Source organism: Carcharodon carcharias, chromosome 6 (genome assembly GCF_017639515.1).
Source record: "Carcharodon carcharias isolate sCarCar2 chromosome 6, sCarCar2.pri, whole genome shotgun sequence".
In the NCBI taxonomy this organism is placed as follows: Eukaryota; Metazoa; Chordata; class Chondrichthyes; order Lamniformes; family Lamnidae; genus Carcharodon; species Carcharodon carcharias.
Window position 1 is genome coordinate 14,308,047 of NC_054472.1, and position 23,960 is coordinate 14,332,006.

The 23,960-nt window shown below is 42.6% G+C and overlaps 1 protein-coding gene across 1 annotated transcript; it reads left to right on the forward strand.

The window, feature by feature from the left end:
- Positions 1 to 406: 406 nt before the first annotated feature.
- On the forward strand, positions 407 to 22,461 carry kcng2 (potassium voltage-gated channel, subfamily G, member 2). Its single transcript, XM_041190260.1, has 2 exons — positions 407 to 1,217; positions 21,655 to 22,461. The coding sequence occupies exons 1-2, from the start codon at positions 480 to 482 to the stop codon at positions 22,459 to 22,461; spliced, it is 1,545 nt and encodes a 514-aa protein (XP_041046194.1). The 5' UTR covers positions 407 to 479.
- The last annotated feature ends 1,499 nt before the right edge of the window (positions 22,462 to 23,960 follow it).

Consider the following 23,960-nt stretch of genomic DNA (forward strand, 5'->3'; position numbering starts at 1 on the left):
TGTCTATATTTTCTCCCTAAGTAAGTCCTGTGGAAGCCGTGGGTCGAGTCCCTGCCTCTGACCAGGACATTGGGTTCGAGTCCCATCCCAGGATGGTCAAGGAAGGTGTGTTCATAATGCAGCTGAACAGGTTGAATATCAACCTGCAAATCCTTCCAACTACACCAATGGTAGGTGGTAAGAAAGTGGGAGAGATTCCTGGTCTGCTCTGTGATGGGAAAGAATGTTGGAGCCTCTCCCATCACTATCCAAATCTCCAAACTACAACATGCATGTTGCCACAGCAACTCGGACTTCCTGAGCGAACTGCGACACAGTACCGCCATAATTGTTTCTGACTAATTAGATATGATATGATTAGATATTTAGCTTTAAGATCAATCTTTTCTCATTACAGATGCAACAACTTTATTTCAGTGGATCGTTTTCCGTGAGGCAGAATGACTGAGTAGCTCTGCAAAGCATTAGATGAAGTTACGATGGCTCTGCTGGCTGAAGGCAGATCTGAGCGGGAGCTCAAGTCCTTCACTTGCAATGTGGGGAGTGCGGAGACCTGCGCCAAGAAGGGAATTTATTACCATAAAGTCAAGCTGCTTCAACCAGATGAGGATGTCTGCTGCGTCACTCAACTCAACGAGAGAATTCGGTATGCAATCATTAATGTTGGAGGCATTAAGTATAGGATTCCATGGATTACACTTGATCAGATCCCATTAACACGTCTAGGCAAACTGAAAACATGCAGCGGCTATGATGAAATCATGGACGTCTGTGATGATTACGATGTAACTCGCAATGAATTTTTCTTTGACCGCAACCCGTGTGCCTTCAGGACCATTATGACTTTCCTAACGGCTGGGAAGCTAAGGCTCCTCAGAGAAATGTGTGCTCTCTCCTTTCAGGAGGAGCTGATTTACTGGGGCATTGAGGATGAAAACCTGGAATGGTGTTGTCGCCGTAAACTGTATCGGAAAGTGGAGGATCTGGAAGAACTCAAGAGGGATTATGAAGTGCTACTTACTGAAGAATCACAGGGTGCCTTCGATGACACAACTCGCCTGGGTCGCTGCATGAAGAACCTCAGGGACATGGTGGAAAATCCCGATTCAGGCATCCCAGGAAAGCTCTTTGCTTGCCTTTCTGTTATATTTGTGACGATCACTACAGTAAGTCTCTGTATCAGCACCATGCCTGATCTGAGGGAAGAAGAGGAGCGGGTGAGTCTCTTAAGCTTCAAACAGCCTTATCAGTGCAGCAAACTGAGTATTTTAGGTTACTTGGTATTTTATAAATATTGCAAATGTCTCTATAGGTAAAAGTTCAGTTCTTTCATTTTTGTTTTGTAACAAAAGTTAAGCCACATTGCCTGTTCTGAACAATTTATTGACCTTCACCGCGCCACCGTTGGCAGAAGAATGTTCAGCTGCCTGGGATCTAAGCTTTCAACAACAATCTGTATTTGTATGGCATCTTTAATGTAATAATATGCCACAGGGGATTTATAAAACACAAATGTGACACCGCGCCGCGTAAGGGGTTATTATGTCAGGTGGCCAAAAGTTTGGTCAAAGGGGTAGGTTTTAAGGAGTCTATTAAAGGAAGAAAGCAGTGCAGAGAGGCGGAGAGGTGTAGGGAAGGTATTCTTGATCTTAGGGCCCAGGCAACTGAAGGCACAGTCACCAATGGTGGAGTGATTAAAAGTTGGGATGCTCCAGTGGTTAGAGTTGGAGGAATACAGGAGGAGATTATAATGATAGGAAGGGGTGAGGCCATTGAGGGGTTTGCCTACATTACAATGGTGAATACACTTCATAAAGCAATTAATTGACTGAAAAACTCTTTTGGACATTCTAAAGTTGTGAAAGGTGCTCCCTCCGCCTTTAAAAGATTCCTTAATCAACCTTTGGTCACCTGTCCTAATATCTCTTTACATAGTGCAATTTTGTCTGATAACACTTCAGTGTAACAGGTTAGGATGGTTTACTACACTGAAAGTGCTATATAAATACAATTATTGTTGTTGTTTCTTTCTTACTGGTCCCAGAACCTGGAGGGTTAATAATTGATTATTGATAATGGTTTTTCAGGGTTAGTGAACATACATGCCAGACTAATATACCTGGAGACAAGGCTCTAACATGCATAGTAAAGCATAAAAGAACAATCAAAGACCTTGCAGCATTTGCGGAGAGGAGCACAGTTAACGTTTCGAGTCCGTATGACTCTTCAACTTCTGCCGAAGAGTCATACGGACTCGAAATGTTAACTGTGCTCCTCTCCACAGATGCTGCCAGACCTGCTGAGTTTTTCCAGGTATTTTTGTTTTTGTTTTGGATTTCCAGCATCCGCAGTTTTTTGCTTTTATCAAAGACCTTGCCCTTTGTTTTCCCCCACCCACTCCCTTCTCTGCCTTTGTAGTTGCATAAAACCTATGACACGTCTAATTGTTCTCCAGTTCTGAGGTAGCTCATCGACCTGAAACATGAACTCTGGGGGTTCGGGATTTTTCTGGTCCCAGCAGCGTGAGCATCCTGTGACAGGTGGGAAGGGAAAATTTGGAGAGTGCCCAAATTGACTTTTGGCCGCTCTCCAAATTTTCCTGCCCTGCCCGCAGTGATACACACGCTGCTAGGACCGGAAAACCCTGCCCTCTGTTTCTCTCTTCACATATGCTGCCAGACCTGCTGAGTATTTCCAGCATTTTCTGTTTTTGTTTCAGAGTTTCAGCATTTGCAGTACTTTACTTCTGCCTTAACCTGTAGGTTGGTTGCTGCCGTTGTCCTTGGATGGGAAACTATCTTATGAGTGTTTACAAACTGATCAAACGATTCAAAACATCCCATTAAATCCATGCCCTTGGGTGGTTGACATCCTGGAAGTCTTTTTAAAGTCATAGGCAGCTGTATCTCTGTTGAAGACTTGCATCAGTTCTGGGGAGGAATTGGGCTATGATTCTTAACAGACCTGGGCCAGGATTTTGCCGCCTCTCCCACTTGGCAGGATACTACTGTCCTGCCGAACTGAATGGAGATTTAAATGGCTCGCTGCATCCGCGGGGGGGAGACATGCCACGGTGGGATCATAAAATCCTGGCCCTGGATCGATAGCCAAGTGACATAAGTTGCAAGTTTCTACTTAGCTGCCGGTGCCCTAGAACACTAACCATTCTGAAGCAATGAGGAGTCTAGAACTAATCAAAAAGCTCCTTGGTAACATACAGCCATGTAACAAAATGTTTCCACAGCCAATTTTATGTCAATGATTAACGCAGGTGAAGTGTTTTGACGTTTTGAGAATAGTAATGATTTTAATTACAGTAAAAGCTCTATTTATGTTAAACATTTTGAATTTATCCGCTTAACGTTCGATAGATTTGTCTGTTGGTTTAAAGTCTGTGCTGTAGTTTGGTAGAGTCTATGGCTGGGATTTTCCGGCCTCGCTGTGGTGGGACGCCCCGTTGGGGGATGCAAAGGCCCAGCCTAAAAGTTCATTGACTTTCGGTGAGGCTGGACGATCCCAGCGACAAGTGGGGCCAGAAAGTCTCGCCCTATATTCATCAACTTACCAAAGACAGGGAGAACACAATGCGGTAATATATTCCAGTCAATCAGGGTGCAATGATAACAACAACTTGCATTTAGATAGCACCACTAACACCATAAAATGTTCCAAAGAGCTTAGCAAGACAAAATTCAGGCAACAATTGACAATGAGTCACAAAATGGGACATTTGAGCAGGTCAGGTAGGTTTTAGGGAGAGTCCAGGTAGAGCTTTAAGAAGGGAATTCCAGAGCTCAAGGCCTTGGCAGCTAAAGACACAGCAATAAAAATTAGGAATGCACAAGAGGCCAGAGTCGGAGGAGTGCAGAGACCTTGGAGGGTTGTGGGTCTATCCTGGTCAGGGAGGGGTTAGACCACGGAAGGATTTGAACATAATGATTAGGGTTCTCAGTTTGCCCTCCCAGACTTCCTACATTTATCTAGATATTGGCCAGTTAAGGGTACACACTTGTTTGTAAGGTGAGGCACATCTATGGGAATGGTGAGTATTCTACTGAACCAATAAAAATATCCACCCCCAACCCCCATAGCCCCTTCCCCACCCCCGCCAAAGAATCATAGATAAACTCAGGAAATGCATGTTGCTGCTGTCCTGGCTTTTTAATCTTGGGTTGCTTAACATGATTATTAAAGATCCCATTTTCCAGCCAAGGAATCATGTCTTGGCTCTGTGAATTAAGGAAGCCCAAGTTATTTTTGAAAAAAAAAAAATTTAATAGGATAACTGATTTAGAATATTCTATTGAATTATTCTGCACAACTTTCTCACCAAACTTGCTTCAGGAAAGTTCATAATGAGGCTATTCACTAGTTTCGGTTCCTTTCTCAGATTAGTTTTGTTGATTTAAATTGACTGCAGCTGTAGAATCAATTGTAACACATTTAAATCTTAGAATTACTAAGTGTCTTCTGACTTAATGAAAGTTCCCATCAGTACTACATGACTTCTAAAGGCAATCAAGCAAAACTCCAGGGGGTAGCCAACACTCCATATGTAAATGTAAAGAAAAATTATTGTGCTGATTTGTTATTTAAAACTCCAAAGTTTAACAAAATATTTTTCTTAACTATATACTTAGACTAAAACACATCTCCAGAGTGTTTCGTATCTCTATTCAGCTTTGACAGGCTAGTCTCCATAAAAGCTAGTGGACACATCTCCTCTGGATCTAAAACAAGTTGAGTCAATTGCTTCATCTCTGGATAAAATTAACAGACGAGGAAGTTATTCTCTGTGGAGAAAAAGAAAACAGGCAAGCAAGTGTTGAACTGCTGGCTATGCAACAACTACAGCTTTTTAAAAATTCATTCATGGGATGTGGGTATTGCTGGGAAGGTCAGTGATTATTTTCGATCCCTAATTTCTCTCAAGAAGCTAGTGGTGAGCTGCCTTCTGGAGCTGTTGCAGTCCACGTGATGAACACAGCCACAGTGTTGTCAGGTAGGTGTGTACCCTTACCTGGCCAATAGCTAGATAAATGTAGGGAGACTGGGAGGGCACACTGAGGACCCTAATCATTATATGCAAATCCCTCCATGGTCTAACCCCTCCTTAACCAGGATAGCCCACAACCCTCCAAGATCTCTGCACTCTTCCAGAATTTTGACCCAGTGATGCTGAAGGAACATCAAGACATTTCCAAGTCAGATGGTTTGTGACTTTGAGGTCTTGGGCTTACTGCCTGTGTTTGTAGCACTGGTAGTGATCGCAGGCATGGGAGATGCTGTCAAAGAAGCCTTGATGAGTTGCTGCAGTGCATCTTGCAGTTGGTACATACTGCAGCTCTAAGCACCAGTGTGGAGAGAATAAATGTTTAAGGTAGTGGATGGGGTGCCAATCAAGCTGGCTACTTTGTCCTAGATGGTATCAAACTTGGGTGTTGTTGGAACAGCACTCATCCAGCCAACTGGAGGGTATCCCACTATACTCCTGACATGTCCCTAGTAGATAGTGGAAAGTGTTTGGAGAGTCAGGAGGTGAGTTACTCACAGCTGAATTCCCAGCATCTCTCTTGTTCTTGCTGACATGGTGATTATGTGGCTGGAGGTCAATGGTAACTGCTAGAATGTTGATAGTGGGGATCTTAGCAAATGGAAATGCCATTGAAAATCATGAGGTGGTGGATAGACTTTCTCTTGTTGGAGATGGACATTGCCTGGTCGTTAGGTAGCTTGAATATTACTTTCCCACTTTGCAATCCAAGCCTAAATGCTCTCTGGATCTTGTTTAATATGGACTTGAATTGCTTCATTATCTGAGGAGTTGTGAATGGAACTACTATGCTATCATCAGCAAACATCCCAACTTCTGACTTTATGATGGAGGGAAGGTCATTGATGAAGCAACTGAGGATAGTTGGACCTAGGACACTGAGGAACTCCTGCAGTGATGTCCTGGAGTAGCAATTATTTATTTATTTTTTTCATGCCAGCACAACACAGCTCGATCACACTGTTTATTGGAATTTCTATTGAAGGGAAAGTAAATATCTGGGTTCAGGGCATGGCATCAACTAATCAAATTCCATCTCAATGTTTCTTCATTCGCTTCAGCGTCGGTCCGATTTTGTCGCACGGATGGGCAGGAATGTCGGGCATATTCCCATCATCCTGGATGGGAACTGGATAATTAAATGGAACTGCCTGGTTCAGCCTGGCTTGTGTGTCAGCCATTGGGCTGTCTGCAGAGGTGATTAAAGCAATCGAACCAATGCTAATGGATGTGACTATGACAGGCTCCTTGGCTTAGGTATTCTTCACATAAGACTCGATTTTCCACCAACAGTTACAACCATCATCCTTTGTGTTCAGTATGGCTTTAGCCTGTGGAGATTTTACTCCCTGATTTTCTTCTTTATTCGTTCATGGGACTTGGGCGTCGCTGGCTGGGCCAGCATTTGTTGCCCATCCCTAAATTTCCCTTGAGAAGTTGGTGGTGAGCTGCCTTCTTGAACCGCTGCTGGTGTAGGTACAGCCACAGTGCTGTTAGGAAGGGAGTTCCAGGATTTTGACCCAGCAACAGTGAAGAAACGACGATATATTTCCAAGTCAGGATGGTGTGTGGCTTTGGTGAACAGGTATCTGTTGAGTAAGTGCTGCTTGATACCACTTTGGATGGTGCCTTCCATCACTTTTGCTTATGATTGAGAATAGGTTGATGGGGTGATAATTAGCCTGCTTTGTGAAGACGAGGCATACCTCAGTAATTTTCCACTTTGTCAGGTAGTTGCCAATCTTAGAATAGTGTTGGAGCAGCTTGACTCCAGGCATGTCTCATTCTGGAGCACAAGTCTCCAGTGCTACAGCTGGAATGTTATCGGGGCCTGAAGTCTTTGCTGTATCCAGTGTGCTCATCCATCTTTTGATGTCACATGGAATGAATCAAAATGGCTGAAGACTGGCTTCTGTGATGGTAGGGACCTCAAGGAGGCTGGGACAGGACATGCATGTGGCACTTCTGTCTTAAGATTGTCGTAAAAACCCATCTAGTTCACTGATGTCCTTTAGGGAAGGAAATCTGCTGTCCTTAACTGGTCTGGCCTACATGTGACTCCAGAACCACGGATTAACTGTTAAATGCCCTCTAAACAAGGGCAATTAGGGATGGGCAATAAATACTGGCCTAGCCAGTGATGCCCATATCCCATGAATGAATAAAAAAAATGATTACATTTGTCTTCTGCACTAATGTGTTGGGCCCTAAGGATGCAGCCACCTCTTCCCATTAATTGTTTAATCATTTACCACTATTCATGATTGGATGTGGCAGGACTGCAGACCTTTTAATCTGCTCCTTTGGTTATGGGAGTATTTAGCTTTGTCTATCGAATGGCGCTTCCACGTTTAGTATATATGTAGTTCTGCATTGTAGCTTCATCAGGTTGACACTTCATTTTTAGATATGCATAATGCTGCTCCTGACATGCTCTTTTATACCCTCATTGAACCAGAGTTGATCCCCAGCTTGATGGTAATGGTAGAATCAGGGATATGCTAGGCCATAAGGTTACTGCTTGTGATTGAATACAACTCTGCTGCAGTTCATGGATGTTCAGTTTTGAGCTACTAATACTGTCATAAACCAATGCATCTACAACAAGTAGACTGGCGGGGACAAAGTCAAGTAGGTTCTTTCCTCTTGTTGGTTTCCTCACCACCTTCTGCAGGTTCATTAGCAGATATGCCCTTCAGGACTCATCCAGTTCAGTTGGTAGAGGTGCTACCATGCCATTCTTGATGATGGACATTGAGGTCCCCTACCCAGAGTATGTTCTTTGCCCTTGCTACACTCAGTATTTCTGTTCTAGTTCTTTATCCCTGGAATCATTCTTGTGAATCTCCTGTGTACTCTGTTGAATGCCTTCACATCCTTCCTCAAGTCTGGCATCCAGAACTGGATACGGTACTCCAGATGAGGCTTAACTAGTGTCTTATGCAAGTTCAACATGACCTCCTCACTCTTGCACTCAATGCCCCATTAATGAAGCCTAAGATATTATATGTTTTATTAAGTGTTCTCTCAACATGCCCTGCCATTTTCAATGACTAATGTGCATACACACTGAGGTAGCTCTGTTCTTGCATCTCCTTTATAGTTTCTTCTTTTATTTTATACTGTATCTCCATATTTTTCCTGCCAAAATGAATCACCTCACACTTCCCTGCATTGAACTTCATCTGCCACTTGTCTGTCTAATCCACCAACACATCTATGTCCTTTTGAAGTTCAAGATTATCCTCACCATAGTTAACAATGTTTCTAATCTTTGTATCACCTGCAAATTTTGAAATCATGCCCTGAACACCAGGAAGAGCAAGGGTCCCAAACTGACCCCTGAGGAACTCCACTACAAACCTTCCTCCAATCGAAAAACAACCATTTATCACTGCTCTCTGTTTCTGGACACTCAGCCATTTTTAATCCAAGTGCCTATGTTCCCTTTTATTTCATGTGCTAGAATTTTGCTCACAATTCTGTTGAGTGGCACTGTATCAAATGCCTTTTGAAAATCCATACACTCCACATCAACAAAGTTTCCTTTATTAGCCTTCTCTGTTACCTCCTCAAAAAACTGCTGCAAGTTTGTTAGACATAATTTTCCCTTAATGAATCCATGCTGGCTTTCTTTAATTATTCTGCATTTGTCTAAGTGACGTTTAATGTTTGTCCCGAACTATAATTTCCAGAAGTTTCCCTACCACTGAAGTCAAACTAACTGGCCTGTACAGTTGCCAGCTTTATCCTTGCACCCCTTTTTGAACAAGGGTAGAAAATTTGCAATTCTTCAGTCCTCTGGCACCTCTCTTGTGTCTAAGGAAGACTGGAAGATTATCACTCATGCCTCTGCAATTTCCACTCTCACTTCCCTCAGTACCCTATGGATGCATCTCATCTGGTCCTGGTACCTTATCTATTTTAAGTACAGATAGCCATTCTAACACCTCCTCCTTCTCAATTGTAAATTCTTCATGTGTACCAGTTACCTCCTCTCCCACCTGAGCCTGGGTAGCATCTTTATTTTTGTTTTTTATTTTTGTTCAGGTACTTCTGTTTTTGTTTTGGATTTCCAGCACCTGCAGTTTTTTTGTTTTTATCTGGGTAGCGTCTTCTTCTTTTGTAAAGACAGATGCAAAGTACTTGTTTAATACCTTTGCTATTTCTCCTACCTACACATGCAAGTTTCCATTTTTATCCCTAATTGGTCCTACTCTTTCTTTCATCACTCTTTTACTATTTATATGCTTATAGAAGACGTTGGGATTCGCTTTTATGTTCGCTGCCAGTCTCTTTTCATGCTCTCTCCTTGATTTTCTTATTAGTTTTTTCACTTCTGCTCTGGTCCTTCTATAGTCAGTCTGATTCTCCATTGTATTTTCTATCTGACATCTGTCGCATGCGCAATTCTTCCTTTTCAGCTTCACCTCTATCTCTCTTGTCAGCCAGGGCACTCTGGATTTTTTTGACCTACCTTTCCCCTTCAAGGGACTATACCTTGACATCGCCTGCAATACTTTTCCTTTGAAGGTGATCTATTGTTCAGCCACTGTCTTTTCTGGCAACATTTGATTCCAACTCACTCGACTCAGATGTATTCTCGTCCCGTCAAAAATGGCCTTCCCCCGATTAATTATCCCTGTCCTTGTTTGTTCCTTGTCCCTTTCCATGGCCAGCCTAAACCCAGTGATACAAAGATCAAGGTCCTCTAAATGCTCTCCCATTGATATTTGATCCACTTGGGCCAACTCATTCCCCAGAACCAGGTCCAACAGTGCCTACCCTCTCATTGGTCGGAAACATACTGCTGCAGAAAATTATCTTGAATAAATTCCAGGGACTCAAGCCCCCTTGACCCTTTGCACCATTTGGATAATTGAAGTCCCCCATTTTAATTTCTCTGTAATTCTTGCACCTCTTTGTAATTTCTTTGCAAATTTGTATCTCTACATCCCTTCCACTAGTTGGTGGTCTATGTACTATACCAATCAATGTTATTGCACCTTTTTCATTTCTTACCTTTAGCCAGAGAGATTCCGTCCTTGACCCCTCTGGAATATCCTCTCTCTCCAGTACTGTAATGCCATCTTTAATCAATACTGCCATTCTGTACCCCCCCCCCCCCACCCCCACCCCCCCCCCCCCCCGCGCCCCCCCCCCCCCCCCCCCCCCCGCCCCGCAAAGCCTCATTTTCTTCCTTTCCTGTCTCTCCTAGGAATATTTAATGCCCAGTTCAGCCCTTCTTTGAGCCAGGTCTCTGTTATAGCAATATTATTATAATTCCATTTGTCAACCTGTACCTGTAGTTCATCAATCTTACTAACCACACTCCGTGCATTCACATACATGCACATTAGCCCTAATTTAGGCTTTTCTTTACTTTCCCCTTTACTCTGACCCCATCTAATGAATTACCATTGCCTACTCCAATTTTGTCAAACTCTCCAAGTATTCTATTTACTTTGATACTACTCTCTGATATATCCTCCTTATCAGTTACTACTTCTCTACTTCCCACTGCTAGTTTTTCTCCTCTCTGCTCTGAATTTCCCTTCAGGTTCCCATCCCCCTGCTAATCTAGTTTAAACCCTCCCCAACAGCCCTAGCAAACCTCCCCGTGAGGACATTCGTCCCAGTCCTGTTAAGGCGTAACCTGTCCTTCTTGTATAGGTCCCACCTGCCCCAGAACTGATCCCAAGACCTCAGAAATCTAATGCCCTCTCTCCTATTCCATTTCTCCAGTCATGTGTTGAACTGCTCAATCTTCCTATTCTTATGCTCACTAGCATGTGGCAAAGGGAGTAATCCTGAGATTACTGCTCCTAGGTGTTCTGCTTTTTAATTCCCTTCCTAACTCCCTAAAATCTGCTTTCCGGACCTCATCGCTTTTCCTACCGATGTCATTGGTCCCAATGTAGACCACGCCTCCTGGCTATTTACCCTCCCCTAAAAGAATGTCCTGCAGCCACTCTGTGACATCCTTGGTCCTGGCACGAGTGAGGCAACATACCATCCTGGAGTCAGCGCTATGGTCATAGAAACGCCTGTCTGCTCCCCTAACTATGGAATCCCCTACCACTATAGCACTTACACTCTCCATCCTCCCTTACTGTGCAGATGAGCCGCCTGCGGTACCACAAACTTGGCTCTTGCTACAGTCCTCTGAGGAACCATCTCCCTTACCAGTGTCCAAAATGGAAAAACGGTTAGAGAACAAGATAGCCTCGGGATTCCTGCACTACCTGCCAATTTCTCTTAGATAGTCTGGTGGTCACCCATTCCCTCTCTGCCTGTGTACTTCTTAGCTGCAGTGTGACCACCTCTCTAAACCTGCTATCCACGTAGTCCTCAGCCTTGCAGATGCACCACAGTGACTCTAGCCACTGTTCAAGTTCCGCAACCTGGAGCTCAAGTTTCTGCAGCTGGTGTCACTTCCTGCAGATGAAGTCATCGGGGGCATTTTGTGCCTGCATGACTTCCCACATCCCCAGGGTGCACATTTCACATGGCTGAGCTATGCTGACATACCTTAAACTTTATATAAAGTATGGTATAATATAATAACTTACCTGTCACTCACCAATTGTCTCCTCTGTGCTGAGCCTAGCGGTCCAGAGACAATATTGAGGACTTCCAGGGCCGTATCCTCATGATTGTATACCATTGTGTTGCTACCACTGGTGAGTTGGTCCTGCTGATGGGCCGGGATATAACCAGTGATGGTGATGGAGGTGTCTGGGACATTTTCTGTAAGGTATGGTTTGGTGAGCATGACAACATCAGGCTGCTGCTTGACGAGTCTGTGGGGGCTGCTCTCTCCACTTTAGCACAAGGCCGAGTGAGTAAGGATGACTTATCTTAGTGTTAGTGAGGAGGACCTTTCAGGATCGACTGGACTGATTGTGTCTTTGTCAAGTCTGAATCAGTGCCCAGGCTTTGCCGGGTGGTCCAACCGGTTTTATTTTTATTGCAGTTTTAACTTAAGTTTATATAGTGTCTTCAAGATACTGAAATATAAGGTGCTTCACAGGACTATTATTAAACAAAATTTAATATTGAACCACATAAGGAGATATTAGGATAGGTCAAAAACTTATCAAAGAGCTCAGTTTTAAGAAGCATCTTAAATGAGGTGAGAGAAGTAGAGAGGTGAAATGATTTCATAAGGGATTTTCAGAGCTGAGGGCTCAGGCAGCTGAAGGTACAGCCATCAGTGCTAAATCAGTGATAATCAAGAACGTGCAAGAGGCCAGAATTGGAGAAGTGCAGAGATCACAGAGGGTTGTAGGGCTTAAGAAGACTGAAGAGATAGGATGGGACAAGGCAATAGAGGGATTTGAGAGCACGGATGAGAATTTTGTTTTGACACAGCAGTTGGTAAAGGCTGAGTTGTTTAAATTCCAGAGGGAAACTTGAATAACTATAACCTATATTTTCAATTGGTGCATTTGAGATGTAGCTCTGAATTCAGAAGACCACTGAGCCTCAAGAGGTTTTTTTAAAATAAAACTAAGTTAAACATTTATTAATTTAACAATAAATTAAACACATACACATGTTTACAAATTACTACCATAATAACTTTTAAACAAATCCCCAAATTAATCACTCCCAGGTAAATCTTCACCATAGACTTTAAACAGACATCAGGCAAAGCACATTTGAACTTATGAATTCAAAATTAGGTCTCTTGCAATTTGGTTCCTTTGCAGACACAGCTGTTGGCTTACAGGCTGGTTAGGTCTTAAAAACCTCTGCCTTACGCACACAAATTCCTTTCTGTTTATACCTAGCTTTTCCTTTGAATGTAAATTTTCCACTGTATTACCAGATTTTTAATTTTACCTCTTCAAACAATAACATCCTTTGATTCCACCAATTTTATTAGTAATATAAACACATTGATTGGCATCTCGCAGCTAGGTGGAAGATTTTACCCATTCTTGTGAATGATTTATTCAACAAGTGCAAATTATACTTTATCTTTTAACTTCCTTATATTTATCTAATTGACATCTCAAAACTACTATCCATCAAAGCACCCAAACACTAGCTGGCTTTAATCCAATTAACACACACACAGTCAAATGCATAGACACGGACCCCATTACAATTCCACTGAAAAAATAATTTCCAGTAACATTATAGACACTAATATCTCTTCACGACAATTTGTAAATGAGGCATTGCTGGACTGGGAGCTAATGTAGGTCAGCAAGCTCTGCGATTTTGGGGAATATGTTAGGATATGGGCAGCAAAGTTCTGGATGAGCTGAAGTTTGCAGAGAGTGGAAGATGGGAGGCTGACCGGGAGGGCATTCATCAACTCTTGAAGTAACAAAGGCATAGATGCAAGTTTCGGCAGCAGGTGCACTGAGGCAATGATGGGTGACTAGCAATATTACATGGGGCTAAATTATACAAGGCACCAGATTCCACACCCATGCCCATATCGGCTAAAGAGTCGGGGGAAGCCCGCTGAATGGAACATGGTCTGCTTCACAGTCATTTAAATGGCTGGAGATGGATTTTCCGCCCCTCAGGGAACAGGAAGTCCTGCATCAGAGATCTGCAGGCCAATCAGATGTTGGCAGCTCTCCAGCACTTTGGGATAGAGGCATGTGGCATTGGACCTGGATTTGGGTAACAGTATGGGTGCCAAGTTAGCAGACCTCAGCAAGGGGAGTAAGGGGGGTGGGGTCTGCGGTTTGAGAAGCCATGGGGGGGGCGGAGGGCAACCTCGGGGAGGCATAAAAGCTGGTGAGGGGATGGGGTCCTCGATGGGTCCGGTGGGGCCTGTTAAGGATGGATTCATTCCCCCCACCCACCATTAGCGTGCACAGGGAAGCCTGCCTGGCTGGACACTTGGCATGGGCCTCTCCCATCCTGCTTAAACCCCAGCAGCAGAGGGATGAGACCTTTCAGTGGACATTAAATGCACGTTTAAGGACTTCAGTGGTGGGCGAGCTGCCTGATGCTACCCCTGCCACTGGTATAATTGTGGTGGGGGCAGAGCTGGGTGGTAGGCAGCAGACTGGCCGCCTGCTGGATTTAACAAGCCCCTCACCTTGAAAACTGCCGGCAGGGGAGCATACAATTCAGCCCAAGGAATACTGAAGGGAAGTAGGCAGTCTTGGCAATGGAGAAGCTATTTTGTCTAAATACCGCTAGTGTAGTGTGTGTGATATATTCCATAGGAAAGGCAACAATTCCATGTGGCTGTTCCTTTGCTGATTCTGAAGCATAGAAGACCTTCATCATTTTAAACTTAGGTATGATACACAAATAATTCAGACGAAACTAGCATTGTGAGGACTGTGAAATACTTACATTTTGGAGATAATTGTTATCCATTACTAAATACTCATGGATCCTGGGGCTGTGATCATCACTAACTATATATAATGATAACGTCTTGGGATCCATCTCTCCAGGATCAAACTGTTAGGTAGTGAAATCCAGGTGGATAATCTACAAAAGGAAACCAGCTTTCTTCTTGTCTGAAATTGTTCCTTCATCACAGATCCTTGAAATTTAAATAATTGACTGGTCTTGTTAGCAGAAGAAAGTGGTTTAATCCTGCTGATGTCACAGCTTGCCCTAACAAAACAAATTTTGATTAGGACGACCCCCATGGTAAAGAATGTGATAAACAAGCTTGCTAATTATCTGAACCTCTTTTGCAGTTACATGCTGGAAAATCATCCTCAGTCAATGAGCTCTAACAAGGATCTTGTTAGAATACTGATTGGTGAATATTATTTTTAAATCTGACAAGGACAACGCATGAAGGCAAATATAACGCAGCGTAATTTCTTAGTTTATAGATTGCCTGAAATGGTAAAGAAAGCAGATTCAATGGGCTGGATTTAGTTGGTATCCCCATAGGTTCCATGATGGGGGGAGGCCTGATGGTATTAAGTTCCCTTCAGGCACTTTGGTGGCCACTTCCCCCGGGGACCTCAGCAGCAGAAATCCTGCCTCCCATCAGAGGCCGGCAGCTCATCTCATTGCTTGTCAGAGCAACCAGGAGTGGTGGGGGCTGCCAGCAATGCAACCACTAAAGGCCCAGAATCACCAAGGGTCTCCAGGTCAAAGGTGACTGAAGGTGGGATGGGGATCATGGGGTAGGGGGTCACGGGCGAGGAGGGACGGGGGGTGGGTCAGAGGCTTTCAGCGCCTGCCCCCGTACCCTACTTTCCTTGATCGGGCACTGAGTATCATGATAACGACATACCCCACCCCGGGGGCAAACTCGACAGCCACTGCTGAATTGCAAAGCCTCAGGGATAATGGTGTGAATTGGCTTATTAATGAGTCTAAATTGAGATCTCGCCGCAGGCAGCTGGGACTCCCGCATCAGCCCCTTCTGACCTCTGACTGAATTGGGGGAGGTTTGGCCGCCATTGGGAGACTGATGGCCATGTCTCTCCCGCAATGACGGAGGTCCAGCTGCCATGGTTGCTCCTGCGATGGCCTGCATTAAATCCAGCTCAATAATAAAGGGAATTGGATAATTACTTGAAAAGGAAAGGATTGCAGGGCTGTGGGGAAAGAGCAGGGAATTGGGACTAATTGGATAGGCCTTTCAAAGAGCTGGTAAAGGCATGATAGACCAAATGGCCTCCTTTTATGTTGTAAGGTTCAAACAGTCTATGAAACAATGATTCTGAAAAGGGATTGATTCAGTAAACAACAACAAATTACCCTTAAAAGGTATCTGTGCACTCGAGGGCCTGTATATAGTACTATTTTTCTGACGTATCCTCTGACCGCTATCTATCATAACTCAGTAGAATTATTCTACCACCGGTTTGAGGCAGTGTGGAACACTTAGCTAATCCTTTGCTCTGTTAGTTTTACCCTTTTTGTTGTAATCCCAGATAACATGCAGCCAGCAGTTAAGACTTGCACAGGTCTCTTCCAGCATAGCTGTATTTCCTACTCGTAGTGCATAATTAATGGCTGTTAACTGGAATTCTGTGATGAAAGTTAAATCATTCCAATTGTCAGGTCATCTCCTGATGGGATAATCGTTTATTTCTATTCCCAAATCTGATTTTTTTTTTCCGCTGTCAGACCATGCTTCCTTTATTTATGATTGCCGATGCTTAATCTTGTGTGACTATAAAAGTAAAACCTTGCTCAGTATAAAAATAACTACATTGTTCTGATGATTTGCAAACTGTTTAGTGACATGAATTATATGAATATTTAATTGCATTCATTAATAGTGTTGTGCAGTGAATGTACAAGTCCCAGAAAAGGGACTGCATTGAAAATTGGTACATGTTGACTAGATGTGTCACTATCAACACTGCACAAATCCTATGTGATTTGCATAAGGAAATCACATTTTTAAAAATGTTGCAGCTAGTTAATATGCTATTAAATAGACAATCTCTCATATTTCTGTAGATGGCTGGTCTTGCTTATTTTTCCGCTATTTATGGCATGAATAATTTCTATTCCTGTTAAAAAAAACAAATAGAACTTGACTGATTTTGGTACCAAGGAGCCCTAGTGAAATTGAAGGCAAGGCAGATCGAGGGGAAAAATTCTCCAGTGGATGGAGTCATACTTGGCTCAAAGGAAGATGGCTGTGATTGTTGGCAGCCCAACATCTCAGCATATCAATGCAAGTCGTTCTTCTGGGCTGTGTCCCAGACCCAACCACCTATAGCCATTTCACCAATGACCTTCCCTCTATCATAAAGTCAGAAATGAGGATGCTCGCTGATGATCACACAGTGTTCTGTTTTATTTGCAATTTCTCAAGAAACTGCAAATAAAACAGAACACTGCTTCTCATGCTCAGATGTAGAAAGACCTGGAAAACATCAAGGCTTGGGCTAATAAGTAGCAAATAATATTTGGGCCACACAATTGCCAGGCAATTACCATCTCCAATAAGAGAGAGAGTAGGCACGTCTCCTTGACATTCAACGGTATTGTAGTATTGCTGAAAAAAGAGACACATCTAAGCTTTTCATCTTGGACTCAACAGGGCACTCGTAAGAATACCAATACTTGGAAGTTAACTGTCAGTCACCATCAGTGGTGCATTCTCCATGGCAATGCTACTTGCCAACCAATCACATCTCTCTCTTCACATACAGTATAAATTATTGTCTTCCCTTTATGTTGGTATTCTTAAGAGTGTCCTGATGAGTGCAAGATGAAAAGCTTAGACATGTCTCTTTGATCAGCAATACACATGTTCCGTACTACCAAATGACTATTAGTATTGTCGTAGTGATCTGCCTAAGGAGTGGTCCTCTGCTCATTTCTCCACACCTCGCAGTCTTGCATTCTTCTCTCCATTTGCTCGCAGGAGCCTCCCATTTTTAATTTCAAGTTGTCTAACATCAGTGTCCATTCTAACATCATCAACATCATTATCATTGGTGAATCCTCCACCAGCAGGCTTACCATTGACTAAAATTTTAACTGGACCAGCCACATTTTTACTGCGGTTTGTTTTTGTCTCATTATCACACCCTACCTCCACCTCGCCACACAAAAAAACTTTAAAAAACTTGCCAAGCCGAATTTGGAAATGGAATTTTTCAATGTTAAGGTAAACACCTGTATCATTAATTATGCTGTAAAATTGGAATGATATTAAGAGCTTTTACAGTAGATCTTGCAGAATCTTCTTCAATGAAGCTACATGATGAGCCACACTCAATTATTAGGAATCTTTGCAATCATGTTAGCAGCTTGCTGCACTCGTGATTTATAACTGAGTAGGTTAAGCATTAACAACAAATGCTGAAATTTGTGTAGCGCCTTAAATGTAGTAAGATGCCCCAAGGTGCTTCACAGGAGTACCATCAGCCAAAGTTTGACACCGAGCGCATAAGATATTAGAACAGTTGACCATAAGCATGGTTGAAGAGGTAGGTTTTAAGGCACATCTTAAAGGAGGAAAGTGTTCAAGAACCTGAGAAATTTAAGGAAGAAATTCCCCAATATAGGGCCTAGACAGCTGTCGGCATGGCCACCAATGATGGAGAGGAAATCAGACATGTAAAAGTCTTGTCCCCTCATCTGGATCTAAATTTAATCCACATAAATTAGTTGCTAAGCCTGTTTCAGATTCCTCCACTTGTTAATGAAAGAGGACTACATCCATCAAACTTTGATGGTTCACTACACTGGGTAGTAGCTGATGCCATAAAATGGACAACTCCAGGTGCCGAGTTTATTCTTCACAACCTTTACAACTTTATAACCTTTCCTTCTTAAAAAAAAAAATAAACTTCCTCATTTGGATGTAATTCCACGGATAGCTTTCCTAACTATTGTCATTTAACACTGACAGGATCTGTACAAGTAGCACACCCAAATATTTTAATAATTATTCAGTCAGGTTTGCTTCCTTAGTACTGATTTACATAATTGTTCCTTTTTCAGGATTATTAATATTTTCTATCCACTTTCATAGTTGCTACATGTGGGTAGATTTCTAACTGATTTACCTGGTTGTCTCACAGCAGCCTTGTTATAACAATGGACATGTATGGAATGAGAAAATGGAGTGCCAGGGATTGAAAATTGATGGATGGACAGGAAACAAAGGGTAGTGATTAATGGATGTTTTTCAGATTGGAAGCGGTGTACGCCAGGGCTCAGTCTTGGATCCACTTTTGTTCTTGGTATCTACAGATGTTTTGAACTTGCGAACACAATCTTAAAATTTGCTGAAAGGAGAAATGTAGGGGGCTGCAAACCTCAGAGGACATAAACAAATTTAGACCCAAATGAGGGGACAACGCTTTTGCACCCCTAATTTCCTCTCCATCATTGGTGGCCATGCCGACAGCTGTCTAGGCCCTAAATTGGGGAATTTCTTCCTTAAACCCCTCAGACTCTCGAACTCACTCCTCCTTTAAGACGTGCCTTAAAACCTACCTCTTTGACCATGTTTTTGGTCACCTGTTCCAATATCTTAGGTGTTTGGTGTCAAATTTTGGCTGATGGTACTCCTGTGAAGCACCTTGGGATGTCTTACTACAATAAAAGGGGTCACACAAAAGATGTCAGGAAGACATAAGCAAATTAAGGGAACGGGCAGACAGATGGCAAATACAATTTAATATGGAGACTGTGCATAATAGACCTTGGATGGAAAACAAAGGAATTGGAGTCTGCACTCAAAGAAAAGATGCCAAAGGCTATTGGTAATATAGAAAATAAATAGAAAAATAGAAAAACTACAGTTGCTAATTCCCTGTAAGTGCAAGTGCAGGTAGATAAAGCCACAAGAAAGGTTAACAGCTTCTAGACTTTCATTACTAGTGGAATAAAACCTATGTGTCTGACCAGGTTTTAGATGCCCTATCCTAAAATCCCCTGATGTGGTTCAGCATCAAAGTTTGTTTGCTCCTGTGAAACACTTTGGGACGTTTTAATACATTAAAAGTTCTATGTAACAATAGATTGCATTTATATAGAGTGCAAAGGAAGTATTAATAAAGTTATATAAGGCATTGGTTTGGCCACTGTTGAAGTTCTGGGCAGTTTCTTATCAAAGTGGTAATCGAATCATTGGGAGAATACAATGTAGATTCAACAGGATGATGCCAGACATATGAGCCTGCAGTAACAAGGGGAGATTTTGAAATACTGGACTATTTCCACTGGAAAAGAGAAGGGTGAGTGAAAGTTTAACACAAGCTTTTAGAATTATTCAGAGTTTTGATAGGCTAATTGTGATAAGCTATTTCCCCAGGTTTGGGAGGCAGTGATGAGGAATCATCAACTAAATACTGTCACTGAGAGGTGGCAGAGAAGCTAAGGATAAAAATTAAGGGCAAATTGAATAAACATTTGAATCAGGGCAGTGTGGTTGGTCTTGAATTGCTCTAGTGCACAGAAGCACAAACTCAATGGGCCAAATGCCCTTTTTTCTATGCTGTAAACCTATGTGACTCCTCTCCTTAGAGGAGAAAGCTTTCCTTCTGGGTTGGAAAATGTGCTGTCTAGTGTGGAACAGAGCCAGAAATGTCTTAGGTTTGTGTTGGGTTAACTGGCACCAGCCGGTGTTATAACTGGCCTAGGTACTAATGAAAGAAAGAGGAGAAAATTCATTTTGTGTTCCTGCTTCTGACCTTTGCTGCCAAGAGATTGACTGGGAATTTCCTCCATGCTTGCTGCTCCCGCTCCACTATTGCAACTTTGCTGAATATGTAGCATGGGCAAGAGTTTTGTTTCATGTCCTGCCAAGGTAAGAACATTGGGAGCAGGAGCAGCCCTGGGGATGGCTCTGGCCATTGTTGGGTTTGGGTCGGGGTCTGATGCTCCCTCTGATTGGGGAGCCTGCTTGACTCTTTCACTTGACTCATCAAAAGAAGGATCATACCTTGGGATGAGGGAATCAGTGGATGCGAAAGAAACCTCATCTTGAGACAACGTGCTGGAGAAAATGGATTGTAAGACTCCCTGAAGCAAGGATTCCAATAAGTTTGTTTGATATGAGTTTACTTTTCATAAACTATTGTTGGTTTGGATTTACTGCCTAGATTTTTATTATGTGCTTTTGATAGTTAGTTCCAACAGTAAATGTCAGCCTCACGGATGTATAATTACCAGGTACATGCTTGTAACTTGACCTTTTAAAGTATGGAATCACACTAGCTGTTTTCTAGTCCTCTGGTATAAGCCCAGCACAGATTTCTAACGCTCGTGTGTATATTTCCACCCTAATTTCTCTCAGTTCTCCCAGTTGTATTTCATACTGACTTGTTGATTTATGAACCTTCGAGCTCTTCCAATATCAGAACCATCAGGTCATAGCTAATTATTTTCTTCATAACTTATGTTGCCTGATCCACTACTGTAATGCCTGCAAGGGGATCTGACCAGCATCCTCTGTAATCAAAAATGCTGTGCAAAAAATCACAACTTCCTTCAATAGCAGTCCTTTACCAGCTCTGAAAGGATATTAATAACTGCTTATAATGCTGCATCTCTAAATGAGCAGCAACCTGAGAGCACAGTTCTCAGTTTACGACCAATAAGGAAAAGAATTGTTAATGAAAAAGTCTCCTGTAATAGGTCCCACACTCTCCTCATTGTTTTATTTATCTCTTCTTTTCCCTGACTTTTCTCAAGTGACTGAGCCTTTCTGGAAGCGGTTCCACGAATTGTAGCTACCCTTGGATATGAGGGCATTCATTACATGCATGTTGGACAGGGAGTGCTGGAAGGCTGCTCCACCATCACAAAGGACATCACAGTCAAGCATGATTCAATACTCATCAGACATCCCTGCAAATGTTGTAGATATTCTCCAACACTGATTACTGGATTGGCCAATTTCTCCCCCCCTCATCCCCACCACCCCAATTATAGTGCCCTATCTAACTACTGACTCAGCTGAGTTCAGCAAGCTTCAATACTGAACAAGAATCAAACTTAGGACCTTCCTTGTTATGTAAGGGTTCAGTACAATACATGAGGCACTTTCACCCATCAAGTCATAGCGGGAATATAGTAATCAGCTTATCAATCTAAAATCATTAAGTAATAGAAAGTTTAATATCTTCACCACGTACATAACTATTTTGATTTTCTTTTTTCTCTTTCTCTAGGGTGAATGCTCCCAGAAGTGCTACAACATCTTTGTCCTAGAAACAATCTGTGTGGCCTGGTTTTCATTGGAGTTCCTGCTGCGATTTATCCAAGCACAGAGCAAATGTGCGTTTCTGAGGACTCCCTTGAACGTCATCGACATAATGGCCCTTTTGCCTTATTACATCAGCCTGATCATAGATGCCCTTTCAGTTGATGGGAAACCAAGTGGTCCTGGAAACCTGGATTTGGAAAAAATAGGACTAGTCCTCCGGGTTCTGCGTGCTTTGAGAATTTTGTATGTGATGAGGCTTGTTCGTCATTCTCTCGGGCTTCAGACTCTGGGGCTCACAGTCCAACGATGCACAAGAGAATTTGGCCTCCTCCTCCTCTTTCTGTGTGTGGCCATGGCACTCTTCTCACCTCTGGTATTTTTAGCAGAGAGTGAATTGGGTGCCAAACATGATTTCACCAGCATCCCAAGCAGCTACTGGTGGGCAGTGATCTCGATGACGACTGTGGGTTACGGAGACATGGTCCCCCGCAGTATCCCTGGGCAGGTGGTAGCTTTGAGCAGCATCCTGAGTGGCATTCTCCTCATGGCCTTCCCGGTTACCTCGATCTTTCACACCTTCTCGCGCTCCTACATGGAACTGAAAGATCAGCAGCAACGCATTTCAAGCAACAAAGCCCAGCTTAAAGGAAACTCTAAATCCCAAAACAGTGACAGCTCTCAGGAAACAGACATCTCATTTCCTACAGACTTTGGAGACTCTTCGCTTCAGAAGAAGAGAAGAATAATTACACAGAGGGTTGAAGAGCATTAATCAAGGACCTCCAGCTCTTTTCAAATAAGGGAGCGAACACCAGCTCCAAACAAAATAGTTGCTGAAACAGATGTTTATCTGACCATATTATTATTTGTGATTGATGTGCTAATATGGCTGGGCTAATGTTAATTTAAAACACAAGGAAAAGAGAATAGGGTTAACCATTTGTAATGCTGAATGTTGCATATAGAGTAACCCTACTGAGAAACTCATTTTTATATGTTAGTTTTGTAGAGTTTCAAGTGGAAAATCAAATTATGCTCAAGTGCTTGGCAATTAACGATTCCGATAGACTGTGATATTGCTGGCACAGTGCATGTTCTGATATTCTACCTTTGTTTAATTATAGTTGGTGCATTCTGTAACTCATTTAATTAACCGGGACCTACACTTCCCAACATATTGACGTTATATTTGAAGGGAGAGATGACTTTGAATTCATGGTATATTAAAATTCCCATTTTAAAAAAAAAAACTATGGATTGAAGCAGCCTGCTTACTTCTTGATGAAAGTTCCATCACGTGGAAGAATTGACCCAAATATTGAGAATTAACAATGATCAAATCAGCGGTTAAATTGTTTATTTCAGGAAGGTACATTAAAATTGGAAATTCAAAGCTTGGATAAACACATTCATCTAAGTTAGCGCTAAGCTTCATTGAAACCAATTAGAAGTAAGCACTCTGCTTGTGAGAGGATATTTGGCAACCTCAAATAAATGCTAGCAGCTGGCCTCTGGGTGATGGAATAAATTAGCACTTTCGAGTAAATTTTCAAAGGATTCACTCTCAATGCAATTGGGAGAATCAGATGCACAAGTAATATGCTGACTTCGTGGCATTCCAAATTTTTTAATCATTAAAGTAACAGCCTGGAAAATCAGGAACATTGAACTTCTGGCCCAGTTCTCCAATCTGTAACCAGATGACAATGCTATTAAGCCTTTTGAGTCTGCTCCACTGTTCAGTTAGATCATGGCTGATCTATAGCTCAACTCTGCTTATCCCCCTTTCTTCCAGGGTCCCCCAATTACCAACCACAGGGCATGGCTATCTGTCAATCACAGTCATCAAAACTTTAAATGAACCAGCATCCACAGCCTTTTTAAAAATATTCGTTCACTGGGTGTGGAAGTTGCTGGCTAGGCCAACATCTATTGCCCATCCCTAATTGCCCTGGTTCAGAGGGCACTTAAGAGTCAACCACACTGCTGTGGGTCTGGAGCCACATGTAGGTAAGGACAGCAGATTTCCTTCTCTCAAGGGCATTAGTGAACCAGATGGGTTTTTACGACAATCGGCAATGGCTTCGTGGTCATCATCAGACATCTAATTCCACCATCTGCCGTGGTGGGATATAATCTGGGTCTCTGGAATACTAGCCTAGTGACAATAACACCATGCCACTGCCTACCCCATTTCTCCATCGCTCGTGGCACGAGAATGCTTCCTGAGTTCACTCCTAAAGGGCTAGCCTCTAAATTTAAGAGATTATT

Coding starts and splice junctions, on each gene's coding strand:
- kcng2 (XM_041190260.1), top strand. CDS start 480: ATGGCTCTGCTGGCTGAAGGCAGATCTGAGCGGGAGCTCAAGTCCTTC. Junction 1,218..21,654: donor TGAGGGAAGAAGAGGAGCGG/GTGAGTCTCTTA, acceptor CTCTTTCTCTAG/GGTGAATGCTCCCAGAAGTG.